This window comes from Nanorana parkeri, unplaced genomic scaffold (assembly GCF_000935625.1).
Source record: "Nanorana parkeri isolate BGI_ZX_2015 unplaced genomic scaffold, ASM93562v1 scaffold144, whole genome shotgun sequence".
NCBI lineage: Eukaryota > Metazoa > Chordata > Amphibia > Anura > Dicroglossidae > Nanorana > Nanorana parkeri.
The window spans coordinates 477,704-494,141 of record NW_017306412.1 but is presented as its reverse complement, the minus strand read 5'-3'; the positions used below and the strand labels follow the sequence as shown (position 1 = coordinate 494,141).

General features: G+C 40.0%; 1 protein-coding gene across 1 annotated transcript in view; it reads left to right on the top strand.

The window, feature by feature from the left end:
* The window catches only part of COCH (cochlin), a 48,147-nt gene that overhangs the window by 19,925 nt on the left and 11,784 nt on the right, over nt 1-16,438 (top strand). Inside the window, exons 3-4 of the mRNA XM_018554153.1 lie at nt 11,855-12,011; nt 14,906-15,039. Of these exons, the coding sequence (XP_018409655.1) occupies nt 11,878-12,011; nt 14,906-15,039 (268 nt within the window). The 5' untranslated portion in view covers nt 11,855-11,877. The remainder of the gene's footprint in view (nt 1-11,854; nt 12,012-14,905; nt 15,040-16,438) is intronic.

The window sequence follows — 16,438 nt, the reverse complement described above, 5'->3', positions numbered from 1 at the left end:
GCCCGCAGTGTGATTGCCCGCACCCGGAACGCAGGCACATTAGTGCCTGCATTCCGGTCCAGTGCGATCTGCAAAAATAGTGCTCGCAGCATTTTTGCAGATCGCACTGGACTGGAACGCAGGCACTGATGTGCCTGGGTTCCGGGTGCAGGCGATCGCACTGTGGGCGAGGGGCCTGCCTGCGGTGTCATTGAATTCAATGCAGCGCCACACCTCCTCCCGCCCCTGAATGCAGGTGTTTTTTCGTTGGTAGAGCTCGTCATTTGAAAAGTAGATCTCCAGACGAAAAATTGTGGGCGCCACTGCCCTAGTAGGTGGGACTGGCGATATACATCTAAGAACCTTGCAGAACATTGCAACCCTGTTTTGTCAAAGTTAGGTCCAACCCACCAATAACATGCTAACCCGGTGTGGCCAGCTGACAAAACTAACAGGAATCTCTGTATCTACCCGACAAAGGACTCTAGAGCTTATTCAACCGAATGTGGACAGGTGATGCCACACAGATCATCCCTGGGTGAAATACTCTGCAAGACAAACTACAAAGCAGAACTAAATGCAACAAGGCTGCTAGCGAATGCAACCCTAAATTGTCTATTATACAGGTGCCAGCCAGAGCAGGGAATGATGGAACCCAGACAGCCATAGACACACTATTTGTAGCATATGGGAGGGGGGCTTTGTCCTCTTACTTCTTGGCTAAGTGACTGGTGCCAAACACAACAGGTAGGTAGGCAGGAGAAGTCTTCCCAAAGTGGACACAAAAGCATTTCCAGATCTAAAACAAAAACAAAACAAAACAAAACATAGAATAAATGGAAAAAGACAGAACGTAATGTTATATGAGCTGTGCAGAAAATGTAGATTACAAAAGAGGTCTGTACCTGAGTGTCACAAATGCTTCAGGGACCCTACAGTTGAAATGCAGTCCTGAAATCAACCTACAACTACAAATTTTACATTGGCTCTGCCTATTTAATGAATACCTTCAAACCAGAGTTAGAAGATACCAATACTCCCCCAAAAATTCTAACTTATGCCAGTTTTAATTCTTGGTACTAGTAACAGATTTACTTTAAAGTGTATCTAAATAATTTTTTCAGCTTTGGAAACCCCTGTCAGATTTTCATTGCTGTATGTGTCTCGGCTAGGGAGATTCCTGCTCGATAGTTGTCCTTGTGACCATTTTCACTACAACAGGAACAGAGAACATTTCCAAAGAGAACACTTGTTCAAGTGACAGCCGTCGTTAGATTTCCTTTACTTTCTGTCATGTCTCTGAGGCTCCATTCAAACAGGAGCAGTTGTTTGCGCATATTTGTACACATAAACACGGAACCCTCTAAACATAAAAAACAACGCATGAAACCGTGTGTCCTGCAAAAGCGCGATATTATGTTTGCGGCTATAACGAGCGGAATCCGTGCTGTTGTAAAGATTCTAGCGTTTGCGGGAAACGCAAACTCTGTGTTCACTCTATGTGAATGGAGCCTGAGATATATTTAGAAATAGTTTAAGAATATGTTTTCATAACTGTAACAGAATTACAATTTGAAATGATATTGTTTGGGTTAATTAGCTACATTCTGTATTATGCACTAAACTGCTAAAAAATAAAGCCATTATGTTACCTTCTATGACTGAAATACATCCTTTAGTGTTGGTGGAACAGAATGCTTATTTCCACAGTACAATGTGCAGTAACTCTATCTGGGGTATTTTTATAGAGAGAGTGGAATTTATGAATACAGAAAACAGGGACGTGGTATTTCTTTGCCAAGAGCTTCCAGTGTAGAGGAAGACAGAACGCTGCAGGGTACCGTTTTTTAAAATCAGCATCACAGTGGGATGGTATTAAAAACAGTTTGAATCTGCTAACCAGAAAGAACACACAACTGCTAAATCTCAACTGCACAGGAAGAAACAAGAGGTGATACTGACACATGATGAGGCATGCAGAGCACTTTCTACTATAACCTTCAGATTACTGGCTACTGACTGCTACTGGCAGTCCTGCTGGAATAGTTTAATTGTTAAAGTGACACTTAGGTCAGGAGTTCAATCTCAAAAATGCATTCAAGTACCATAACTTTTAACAATACTGGACTTTATTTGAGTATCACTCGGCTGTAGATCCTCAAATCATCTCTGAATTGGTGCTGACACTGTCCTTCCTTCTGGAAGGTGGCTACTTTTGTTCCCCATGGTCCCTGTGTGTGTTGTAAAATGGGCACCATTTCAAGCTCGCTCCTGTAATGGATTCAAATAGTTTACTGATTTTTATTGATGTTATAGTCTATCACGGGAGTGGGCTTGGAGTGGTGGCTACTTTACAACACACACAGGGAACACGGGGAACAAAAGTAGCCACCCTCCAGAAGGAAGGACAGTGTCAGCACCAATTCAGAGATGATTTGAGGATCTATGGCTGAGTGATACACAACTAAGATTCAATATTGTTGCTAGTTAAGGAATGCATTTTTGAGATTTAACTCTTTAGTTTAGTGTCACTTTAAGTAAGGATTATCCCGAAAGGTGATTAGATACTGCCTGGAACCACATTCTACAACAATAATCCTTACAAAAATAAACAGCACTTGTGCACTTGGAAACACATTCAGACGTTTTTTTTTGCTACTGAATCAGCTAGAACCAATTTCTGTGGATGACTATTCCACAAACTCGTAGCTACTATAGTAAATAACTATTTTGGTTAAGTCTCCTTTCTCCAGTTGCAAAGAGTACCATAATGCCTTTTGTGGTGACAAAGTACTTCCACTGAGTTGAGTATATGGACTGTGATGATAGTGAGGTCTGACAGACCCCAAACTATGTAGAGAGAATGGTAAAGCTGCCATGATATCAGTCAGGGTTTTCCTTTCCTGACTTGGGTATGGTAGAGTAGATTAACTACAGAACACGAATCTTAGACTTAAGCTTAGACTTAGGGTAGTGGAGTCCTACAAGGTAGGAGCAAGGGCAGAGACATCCATGATGCCATGGCATTAAGTCAGGAAAGGAAAATTATGCCAAAAATTTGATAGGGACTTTTTTTTTCATTGCGAATTGAGCCACTTACGGAAGTTAAGCTAGCATAGCACTGACTGAGAAGGCACACCAGGATGTAGTTACTAATGTCAGGTACTTTCTGCATTTAAAATTACATTTAATGACATAATAATGATTACAGAGCTGCATATATTAATTTGTGTCTTTTATAACTTCTTAAAGTTTAGCTTTAAGTTTGTTTGGCATTTACAAAGATTCAACACTTCCCTGTCCATCAAGATTTGGTCCTACAACAACGGCACAATATAAATTTCAATCTAATTTTTTTTAAACAAATTTATCTTTTCCCCTCATGGTAGGGCATCTGCCAATTCAATGGCTTGAGCCAAGACATATAAACAGACAGCTGTTTCAGCTGTGCAATTGTTTTATTTGATAGGTGTGGTCTTATAAAAATATTCTGATGTCACTAACTCTGAAGAATTATTTTTGAGGCTGTCAGTTTAGATTTCTGCAGTCTCTTTTCTTTTGATGATCACTGAACCTAAGGTAGGCTTCCAAGTTTCAAATGAAGCATCTCTTGTTGCTAGCACATCTGTGGGCAAGAACAACAGAGAGATAAAAATAATTTATTACATTTTATACAGAATTATATAATAATTTCATAAAATCAGCAATGTCTCCTCTAATACAGCTGCCTAAACATACAGCATATGTCTGCATATCATAAGAGCCCCATTGCAGATTGGGTACATTTTCACTGGTTTCCTATAATCTTTGCTAGAGTGTGAAGAGGCAGCATAAGGAGACAGAAACATAATCATTTATTTCAGTAATTCCCCTATTGATGAAAAGTAAAAACACTTGTGTTTTTAAGAGTCTGTGTGACACTCAATAGCTCCTAACTGATTCTTATTTGGAGGGATTGCCCATGTTATAAAATTGTTATTGCTTTTGTGAATAGCCAGTAAAATTTTACATTGACAGTGAAACAAGCAATTGTGGGTTTAACCAATCAGGTTTGTAAATGCATTATTCCTGGTGTGTGCAACTGGGGGTGTGTCCTTTGCTTAAATACTTTGTGCTAAAAAGTCTCATTCTTTCCTATCTCAGAAACTTGAGAACATAAAACCCTAATGTAATAATTTGTTGGTTGGTGCATTTGGAAATATGGACCAATTTTATCAGTGAAAATTCTCTATTTTGAGGTCCAAATTGTCTGAACAAAACTTTTGTAATCGATACACAGAATTTTCAGAGATAGATTAATCGCAGTAGGTCCTTAGGAGACCTTAATAATTTCCTAGAGTTCCTAGGACGTATCTCCTATAATCTGGCCAGCTTCGCGGGGTGCCACTTCCCCCACCACTATTGTCTTCAATTCCTGCCTGTTATTTTGACCGGTGGGACTTGCTATGTATTCTGTGTAAAATTAAACTTGCAGATAGTCTGCAAATGTTCATTGAGAAATACAGTGCAACAATGTATTGTTACATTGTATGTATTATTTCCTACATATGTACTGAAGAGCATATGTTATCTTTGGTCTCTTTGTATATAACATCAATATGGCAACCAATTAAAAAAAAAAATCCTATTTAACCCCTTATTAACCATTAATCATGATTGAGAGTACAAACGGTATAGGGTGGAAGGCATGATGATGCAAAATGCAAAGTATCACCGTCAGTCATGCATACGCTGAAGTCGACCAGCACCCTGGTGAATTATAGCAAAAAAAACAAGTTCCCCAATCCAGGCACAAGTAACAACTGTAAACAACACACACACACTCTAATATCCCACCGCTACTACTGGATGTCAGGATCATGCTAATGGTGACTTGCTAACTGGGTTCAGAGTCTCATTTGATGGAGGAGGAATGAGGAGTGTGCTTGCCTTGGGAAGGTAAAACACAGCTGTGAAACAATTATCACAGGCTGCAATACTACCAGTCACCGCTACAGGAAAAAAAAAAAAAAATCTCTCTAGAAGTTATAAATTCTTAGTTTAAAAGTACACAGAAGGCCACTTATTAATTGTGTATATTTAAAATCCCTAGGCTGGCAGTACATAGAAATATGTACAGATGTCAAAATGACAAAAGACAAAAATGAAAAAGACATACAGAGAATTGGCCATTTGCTATAAAATAAAAAGGAAGAAAAGTAGAAATAAACTTTTTGGGCAATGTGGTTTAGCCTGTTAGTGGGAGAATGCTGGAAATTCAGTAGTCGTCATGTTTTTTTTAACACACTCCCTGAAGAAATTACCTAATTTATAGAGGTATGGATGTGGAACGAACTCTAACCCTTGGCCAGTCACCTTTGGAGGGGGATTGCTTGCAGTGAGGAGAGTTCTTGCCCCCTAAGGTGGCCATAGGTTGTATGGGCCAGCCAGTTGATGGCTGGGTTCAAGTTAGAATTTACCATACGGATGCATCATCCCAACTGCATCAAGTCCAAATACAACATGGCTGCTATGAAAAGGGCCCATAAAACCATTTAGTCAGTCCCTGTGTTGCTCTATAGAGTCAGGGCCATTTTGTATCAGCATGTAGCTTATAATGTTTTTACAATTAATAATTAAATATTTTTTGTTGTGATGCATAAAAAGTGCCTTTTTTCTTTCCAAAATAAACTAGCATAGCATTGTTTGTACCAGAAACAGAAGTTTGGAGTCATTTTAAATAGGACAAATTGTAGGATAAATATTATACTTTTTATCTTCAATAAAACTACATATTTTAAAACTAACTAACAAAACTGAAGAAAAGCTTTTTAAGGTTTTAACCATTTTGTCTATAGATTGCAAAAGAAATTTAAAAAAAATAAAAAATTAATTCCAAGACAAAAGAAAGCCTAGTTTGTCCAAAAAAATGTAATTGAGAGTGTCAAAGATTACTTTGTTATCTTAAGCTATGACAAAGCTATCGTCAAATGGACAGGTCCATAGCTGAAATGTAAAAATTGCTCAAGCCCATAAAGGAAATAACGATATAAGAACTGAAGTGGTTTAGGTGGCTGAGAAAGCGGTGATCTTACCCTAACCAAGTCTTTGCCTAAAGTAGGTCCTTCTGCATGCTGCATGTTCTAGTTAACAGCTCCAGTCCAGTAATCAATGCATATCTCTTTGACTGCCCATGTGAATAGTTTTAGAATGTTGCCAACTTGCCTGTAACCTGTCTGTCAAAAGGGGCCTTTTGTGTAAGTTTTCTAAAAAAATAATTTGTCTGGATGGCCTAATCCTGTAGGCAGTCTTTTACGGACTGCTTGATAAAGGGTAGCATGTCCGCTGGTGGAGCAGAGGCATCCTTTGCAGCTTCTGAGAGGCATGCCTGACACACTTATTTGCCAGGGAGAGCCTGATTACCGCATACCCAACAGGCATTTTTGTCCGGATGGTGGTGATTCTGGCGAGGTGGATGCAGAGTGATGTCCTATTAAGTGAGCTACTGCTTCTTCTTGATTGGTGACGTTTTGGAGGAGAAGGGCATCTTGAATGATGAGAACTTCTGTGCTCTTCGTGATGAGGGCTGGAAATCAAAACATTGTTATGAGAATCACTCCCCACTGTTTCTTTAAAATGAAAAAAACTTACCGTACCCTTACCTATGGGGAATCTGGTGTCTTTCCCGGCAGCATTGTCAGACATTCCTGAAGTAAGGACTGGAATGAAAGGGGAGAAAGAGAGAAGAGTTAAAAAAAGAATAACCTCTCACTGAGCTACACTGAGAGGCTAGGATGGGCGCCAGTAGGATCCAAGATGCAGCGCGAATCAACCAGCCTAGATGCTGGGGAACGACCACATGCCCCCCGTGCGAACGGGAAACAGGCACGCTACGTCTTACCTGCGTGCCCGCGCAGCAGGGATGAGCCACACAGACGGCCATACACTTGCCAGATGATGCCCATTACAGCATGAAACCCAAAAAGAAACATAGGGAGAGAAGGTGAAAGCATAGGGAAAGGGGAATCAGAATGTGACTGCCATGAGATTTACTCCAATTACAGTATCTGGACACCATATGGGATTTCACCCTGGGGAATACCTTGTTTGAAGACGTATACGCAAGGTCTTCAGTACTGGGGAAACTAACCCTGCCTGGGGAACTGCAGGAAATCAGCAGGTAAGGGTAAAAAAAAACAAATTCTAAGTTTAGGTAATCAAAATTAAATTCTTTCTTCTTATCACGTTCCCATGGCGAGGACAGAAAAAAGAATGAGTGCTGCTCAGAGGAGCCCAAATTTATCACGTGTCATGTGGGTTAAGAGGGGCGGAGCTTAACCCATGGTGTGCTGCCATGATGCCCCAGCAAATATATAACCATTACATGCAAATAAAATGGGCCAAACTTTACCTTTAAGTAAATGCATTAGTATTTTTACCTAGTTTTACATACAAGAGTGTTTTCATATTTGGGAGTTATATTTTAGATAAAGGGGATATACTGTGATCTTTCATTTGTAATTAAAAGAAAATTATAAAAATGTTGACAATTGGCTTCTAGATGGAACAGCTTTCATTTCATCTATTGGTGCTAGTAATGTGGAATATCAGCTCAACCTTTGTCTTTTAGGTTCAAAATAGTTAGGATAGGTTAGACAGATCTTTAGAGCTTTCTTCTGACTTACTGTCATGTCACCAGGGTAGGTAAACTTCTAGAGCAATATTTGGGAAATAACACTTCACATAGTTGTGTATCAACAAAATAAAATAAAATATACAGCGGTACCTCGGAACGCTTCTGTTCGCAAACAATTCGGTTCACAAACAGGAAGTTTAGCAAAAGTTTGCTTTCGTATCGCAAACTCTAAATCGGGTGATGAACACGACCGCGGCCATCTTTCTCGCTCTGACACGGGGTTGTGGCTTCCTCTAGTCGAGATCGCAGTTGCAGACAGACCTATGCACACTTGCTGTGAAGCTTTTTTGTGTGCTTTTTAGCACATACAGTACTGTACAGTATTATTCAATCCAGCATGGCTCCAAAAAAAGTGCAGAGCAAGCATGAAGTAAAAAGAAAGTGCAGAGCGGTAATGAAGGTGACAAGAATGTGCAGAGCTGTTAGTGTTCACTCTCTTCATACTGTACTGTACTGTACTTTGTTTCATATTTTTGTGGTTAAAATTTTTTTTTACATATGGTTCAGAACGGATTAACCTTATTTACATTGAACCTTTTAGGAAAATATGGTTCTGTTCGCGACCAAAATCGATTCGCGACCACGTTCGTAAGGGTCAGAACGGAGTAACCTTATTTACATTGAACCTTATGGGGAAATTTGATTCGGTTCGCGAACAATTCGGTTCGTGTCCAGAATCGTGGAGCGAATTAAGTTCGTGAACGGAGGTACCACTGTACTATACAATATATGGTCTATTAATGTATCAGCCTTCAAAACTAATTTTGGAAAACATTTATTTAAATATTTAAGCTGAAAAACAGCAGAGGCACGGAATGGGATAAAAAGGATGCCAATTTTAACATGTGCTCATGGAAAACCTTTCCTCAATAAACAAAAAAAAACCAATGCAGTAGGCAATTCCATTTTGCCATAAACTACATTTTCTAATGTCATGAAGGGTTGTAACTCTTGTTTTGCTCAGCAACTTTGCATATTTTCATCCATCTGCTTTTGTATTCCATAAAGGGACCTGGAATATGCTAGAGTCCACTTGTCCAAAACAATCTACCAGGAAACAAAATTAAATTAATGGGATTCTGGGGAGTTGGGAACCTTCCAGATCTCTGCTAAATAGACTAAAGGCCAGTAAATTGTATTGTAAGCCCTTTTGCTCTCATGGTTTAGACCCAACAAACCAAACAGCTGGTGGCTGGAAGTGGTTGACAGAGCTGGGAATTTGGCTGTACTTTTGACTTGACTTCTACATAACTACAGACAAGGTAATGACTCTATCCCTTCTCATAAATTCCTTGTTCCAGTGACATTTACAGTCCTGAACACTGGATAAAGTTGTTACATTTAGTTGTGTATACATACTTAACAAGGCACATCTGCTATCTGTGTGGCAAATAACACAACCCCTATGTCTGTGGGCCACACCTTTACAACTTCTCAATATTCCAAAGGCAATAAAATTACTATACTGTTACGTCAATTATTTTCTTGAATTCAAAGTGAAATGTAATAAAATCACAACACTGTTACATCAATTATTTATTTTTTAGAGTTAAGCGCAGAAATTGTAATTTGCCGTTTTAAACTTTAGAGAAAAGGAAAGCAGAAGAAACTAATAATGACAATAATGAAGGGGTTAGTACAATATACTGGAAATATCACGAGGAGGTAGCAATGAACTCTTGGAGTAAAAAAGTTCCCAGGTTCCTCATTCCACTGTTTCCAAGCCAATCTAATGAAAAGATGCACATAAAATAGGTAATGGTGCAAAGGAATGACACTATAAAGTATATAAGAATTCCATGCAATCTAAAATCAAGACACTCAATCTAAATTGGAATCAGTCAGTCTATCTTTAGCAGATGTGGCCATGAAGCATGACTAGACAATGTTTGGAACACAGGCCAAACTTCTGGATTGTATGAGAGGCAAACAATGAACTCATTCACTAGCAGATGTGCTCACATGAAGCCCAAATATATATATATATATATATATATATATTTGTTATGGGTGCTGGCTTTCTCTTATTTACCAACTGATCATCTCAGATTAAGCTGTTTGGGAACTGAAGACTGTTTGGAACCTTGAAGACTGAATTCTAAGCATATCCTTGCTGTTGATAAAGCACTAGTCCTATTCTATCTTCTGTACTAAAAGTCAATGAAAAGCTATTTCCAGTTATAATATAAATGGATTCTGACAGTCTGTTTTTCCTACACTCACCTGTGTGCTTCCCTGTAATCTCTCACTTCTGTAGGACTTGGCTGTGAATTTGACAGTCGTGCTCTGTGTATCAGAAATCTACGTGCACCAATGGGCACTCTTTTCCTTAGTTACTTAGGGCTTGTGTGGACAGGCTTTTGTTCACTTTAAATATCCACCTAAAGCAGCTTAAATGCAAGTCAGAAGGAGGTAAAATGCACATGTCAATAAATTCTGATATATCTCAGAGGTGTCTCATACCCAAGCCCGAAACCCATTGACACAGGCCCTGATAATCTAGAACTTACACATATCAGCATTAGTTTTTGTGCACATATCAGTTTATGCTATGCAATTCCCTACATGATACATCATAATGCCAATCCGTCAAGCATTCTAGTGCCATTGAGTATTCACACTCAGTGGCCGATTTATAAACCTGCGGTCATGCTGCTACATTAAAAAAATATAGGGCACGTTCTTTAAGTGCAGCAATGTGCTTTACAAATTCGATTAGCGTTTTGGTTTCTTTGGGAACCCCAAAGCCTCCACAGCTCTTTTTAAATCAATGACTCAGCAGAAAAAAAGCCAGGATGGAAAGACCAGTCACATACCTTTTCAAAGTCATGTGACCAGCTTATCTTCCAACCACACCATCCATTCATACAGTGCTGGTTATGCGCTGAGGCATGCAATGGTGCAGTGGCAGTGAGGTGGGTGTTGGTGCAGTGGCAAGTGAAGTAGGGGCATATGGGAGAGGTGGCCAGAGCAGTTTATTATTTTCTGCATTCTTATCCATGGGACACCACAGGATCCACACCCTACTGTGTTTTTATGAATAAGTAGTAAAATGCAAAGTGCATTGGAGTAAACACTACAGTGTCTGTGAGAGACTGGATAGCAATTTCAGCCCTTAACAGTGTGACATATGTTAGGCAAACAGACAGGCCATAACAGACCTTCCTAGCGTTGTATCTAGCTGCAATCTATCATTGGTGCTGCTGTTTACAGTTATGTAGTGGACTAATTTAATCGATGTATTAGCTCTAATGGGAGCATTTGGTTTGATGTCACCAGCTATGAAAGCTATCAATAATTGCTGCACTATACAAGAAGATATCCCATGTCTTTGTGTCTAAAGTACAGAGTTGATACCAGGTTGTGACACCCTGTGTTTAACTCCAAAAAAGACCAACTCTCCAGGGTTCATAATTAATTAAAAAATAACGAGGGTCCATTTTCTACCCATCCAAGTAAATCAGTGGTGGATAGAGTGACCAAGTTGTCCTTGTACAAGACCAGATAAGTAGAAATGCTCATTGTGTATCAATTGACAAAGTGTGCAAGTATATGTGACAGTTGGAGGTATCCCAGCATCTACCTGACCCAAAGCTTCTATAAATGGCCCTCTGAGTAGCAGCTCCACAGTCTGCATAAATAGTATGGGAACTAGAAAAAAAAAAGGTGTTGGGGGGCTAAATCTCTTGAAGCAGTAAGTGTTTTCAGTTAGGTCTTCAGCAGTGTAGAGGGGATGGCTGATGGCTGTCTATAGACAGCTCTCTCAAGAGTGTAGCTGAAGGTAAGCTCTTTGCCCAAGTAGGGACTAGGTATGGAAAGCACCAAAAACAGAACCCTAACCACCATCTGAATCATACTATTTACTCCTAAATCAGGAATTTATATGATCTGTGTGAAGTGCTTTCCTTCTTGCATACCCAGCACCTGCACAAACAGTATGCCCACTTATGAAGTGAGTATCTTTCTTCCACGTGTAGTATTAACCACATGGAGCCCCAACACATAAGACCCTGAAGATCAATTAATTCTGCAATATGTAGAATGTGTATATATACATCTTCAATAGCAGTGTGGACAGCACAGGCAGAATTGGAAATCGATTTCTCCAAGTATGTTCTCCCATAATGAAAATTTATATCATGTCGTTACCTGTAAAATACAGCCACCTGATTCATCAGCATGCATCTATATTACATCTAGCTCCGGTTCCCATAACCTGCTCCATGAGAGGAATGGATTTGAAAAAGGAGTCTGCTCAAGTACTTTGCCCCCCAGGATGCAACAACCAGCAGCTCTCTGTCTATGGAGATGGCGTGTATGCAGGAGTCTCCAGTGTGTGCGGTGCTGCACATCACCGGTATGTCTTATTTATAAATCTACATGACTAAAATGATTATTATATGTAATGAGAGTACAGGGACCACTGGTAATATTAGCAGAGAGAACATAGCTTGTCATATTAGGGAAAGATTATATTATGCTATAGGATAAAAAGAGACACAAGTGTAACTTGCAGTTCTACAGGGTGAATATTAAAGGGTATTGGATACAGTCCTAAAGTCATTCAAATTCATCATGATGTCTGTGTGTATTTTGGCAAGCCTCAGCACCATCCCATGTAACAACAACATGTTTTAAGGATATATGTGAAATGCCATTTATGAACTCTCCTTTTGAAAATGCTAGTTGCTCGGCTGTGAGTTTGTGACCTTTTGCAATTATGCAGGAATTCTAACTTTCATATGCCTTCACTTGCTGCATGCCTGTTATGGATTAGTGACTCAGAAAGTACTGGTGCCAGAGACAGTCAGGCAACTAGCATTCTGAGAAGGTAGCTATCAATGGCAGCCTCCACATTTTTCTTTATATAGGTTTCCTCCTCTACCTTCTGAAATGATTAGCTGAGGTCCTCTCCATGAGATCATCAAGTCCCCACACCACATTCCTACAAGTCCTATCTTTCTCTATGCATAATATTATTACTTTATTGTTTAGCATACTCCTCTGCTACCAACTAAATGATACATATCCATATGTTCCAGCTGGTATACAGAATACTGTAATATCATTTGTATAAATAAAAGCTTTGTGGTGTATTTTTACCTTTTCTGTGGTTTATTATGCTTTTTTAGTTGCATTCTGGATGGTAGGTAATATTCTGTAGCAAAGGCATTACTAAACATGAGAGCCTCGGTGCAGACTTAGAGCAAGAGTCCCCTTATATCTGATGCAAAGGGATTGATTTACTAAAGACAAATAAGATGTTCACTTTACATGGAAATTTGCACTTTGCAGGGCTTGTTTTCCTTAGCTTGCAGAATGAGGTGATATTTTACTTTGCAAGGAATACCCAATCACAAGCACGTAAAACGCACACTGACACATCCCCTTAATTCAAAAAGAAACAAACAAAGCCCATGTACTTACAAATATTACAGTACACAGGAATAAAGCATATTCAAAAATATATTTTTATATTTTATCTCAGTGAGTGCGAGTAAGCCCCGGATTCAGTCCATCTTTTTTAATACACTTTAAGGTTACATATAAATTACAATCTGATTGTACAATCTCCTATGGATTTACCAAAGCTATGCAATAGGAGGACCTACTAAACTATCCATTCAATTAATATCCAATCAAGAACCTATTTGTACTACATAATTGTTGCTCTAAGGGTAATTGTGCAGTCAGATTGTAATGTGTGTGGAGAGCTTTAAAGTGAATGTAAAAGCAAAACTTGTTTTATATGCATAGAGCAGGTGAGAGTAAATGTCCAGTGTAAATATTCCAATGAGAGGTGAGGGTATATATTCCAATGAGAGGTGAGGGTATATATTCCAATGAGACATGAGGGTAAATATTCCAATGAGTGGTGAGTGTAAATATTCCAATGAGAGGTGAGGGTAAATATTCCAAATGAGAGGGGAGGGTATATATTCCAATGAGAGGTGAGGGTATATATTCCAATGAGTGGTGAGGGTATATATTCCAATGAGTGGTGAGTGTATATATTCCAATGAGTGGTGAGGGTATATATTCCAATGAGTGGTGAGGGTATATATTCCAATGAGTGGTGAGGGTAAATATTCCAATGAGAGGTGAGGGTAAATATTTAATGAGAGGTGAGGGTAAATATTCCAATAAGAGGTGAGGGTATATATTCCAATGAGAGGTGAGGGTATATATTCCAATGAGAGGTGAGGGTAAATATTCCAATGAGAGGTGAGGGTAAATATTCCAATGAGAGGTGAGGGTAAATATTCCAATGAGAGGTGAGGGTAAATATTCCAATGAGAGGTGAGGGTAAATATTCCAATGAGAGGTGAGGGTAAATATTCCAATGAGAGGTGAGGGTAAATATTCCAATGAGAGGTGAGGGTAAATATTCCAATGAGAGGTGAGGGTAAATATTCCAATGAGAGGTGAAGGTATATATTCCAATGAGAGGTGAGGGTAAATATTCCAATGAAAGGTGAGGGTAAATATTCCAATGAGAGGTGAGGGTAAATATTCCAATGAGAGGTGAGGGTTTATATTCCAATGAGAGGTGAGGGTAAATATTCCAATGCGACACCTATTCTGGTAAAAGCTGTGTAAAGCTGGCCATAGACTTCAATTTTAAATTTGGTCCAAGTCTTGCTGGCTCGGCTGAAATTCAAGCTTTGGGTGGCCCTGTCAGCAAAACACTATTTCTCAAAATTTGATTTTTCAATCGACTTTTGTCAAAGGAGCCATGCCAAAAATTGTTGGACAAACAGTGACTTCCGACAATCAGCTGCAGTCACTCCTGGGTATCCTGGCAGCTGCGAGTGCCAGCTGTCAGAATACAGTAGCCAGAAGGGAATATTTTTCCATCCACACTGTTTTACTTTAATGGGGAATCAAGTGGGTTTTTTTTATGAGAAAAAACCTACTAGTGTATGGCCAGCTTTAGAGAGGAATTTCTCTCACTTTAGGAGATTTTTCTCTAACGTCCAGGACAGGAATTGAAGGGAAGACTCCCTTCACAGACAACGGTACATAAACAGAAAAACTGACATCAGCTATAATCCTTTCCAAATGTATCCAAAACAAAAAGGTTTTGGATATACAGTACATACACTAGGTTAACTTGTCACTTTGCCAAAATATGGAAAAGGAAGTCTCCCTTCAAATTTATCATTACACAGATATATTTCTGTCCTGAAATGGATAAACTAAGAGCCATGTGATTGTCCAGATATTCAGCAGCAATTTCTCTTTTACTAGTGGTGTGATCCCCAGAAATGGTGGACCCGTGTCACTACGTAGACTTCCTGGACAACAAAATTACCCAGCTGCCTTCGCTAATGGAGTGCAATCACAGCCACTGAGCAAATGGTCATCATCTTTCTCTGTATTCAGTAAGTAGATGCATTTGTTTATATGCTACAGATATACACTGGCGTTATAGGATTCCTATGTAAATGTCTTTTTATAATACTCAATTTAAAGGAAAACTTCACCTTAAAAATGCCCTCACCACCCTGAGGGCAGCCAGTCTGGTCTAATCAAAATCTTCGTCCCCATTCCAGCAATCTTGCATCCAACATAGCCGTGGTCGCGGGGCTGTAGCTCCCATGGGGCGAGTGAGGCACTCGCCTGAGGTGCAGCTGAGAGGGGGCGCAGCCAGGACCGGCCTAGCTGCGCCCCCTCACCCCTGTTACCATGGCAAGCACAGGGGGCCATAGGCAACAGGCGCGCCAGGCAACCAACACAGCAGCGGCTCGACAGGGAGAAGAGGAGCGGCACAGGCTCCAGCTTCTCCTCCAATCCCTGCTGCTCTCCCCCCACCTGTATGGGCAGAGGACACACACACACACAAAAATGCTCCTAAATATTTTTTTTTATGTATTTGTGGTAGTCACTTGGCTGCTTTCTGTCTTTACTATAAATGGAGAGAGCCGTGGAGGAGTGAATCTACAGCAATGCATTACTTTTGTTGACCTCATCTCCTAACACAGCCACTCTCAATCGGTTGCAGTGGGCATGCGAGGTGGGTGTGTGAAGCAATGCTGGACGGGGTTTCAAACAGTGACAACAGCGGTATGTGCTCACACCATGTGCATTAGTACATATGCCTGTAGTCCTGCTAGAGTGCTCATAGAAAGATGACAACATTCAGCTGCTTTGGAAGCACATAGGTGAGTATTGCCACCCTACAGCAGGAAGCTCTATTCGCATAGTAATACCTGGAAGGTCATGACTATATGCCACTATAAATTATGAAAAAGGTTATGAATTGCAGGTTACATTGTCCTGCAATATACCTGAATTTGGTCGGTGGGTTTACATCAGGGGTCTCATAATCAATTCACTCAGGGGTCCCATGGTACAAATGTTCTTCTCCCATGGGGGCTTCTTGCCAATGTTCATACTTCACAATTGCTGCATGTAAACGTCTGCACGCCGCATGTAATAGTATGTGATATGATTACATGCAGTTAGAAAACAGTCACTCTCCCTGGAGGCCATGATCGTGCATTCACAGAGAGTGATTGATTCCTAACTGCATGTAATCATATCACATACCATTAACATGCTGTGTGCAGGCGTTTGCATGCAGCGACTGTCATCTGATCATTAACTTGAACAGGTGACAGCTGTCGCTTGTAAATGCCAGATTAGGGATTCCTGCTGAAAGAAAATGCAAATACCTGGCATAGAAATCCCTAATCACACCTAAACTAAAGGTGCCCATACAGTGGCGGAGCTAAGGAACAAAGGGCCCTGGTGCAAGATTTTTTTTTGGCCCCCCCCCCC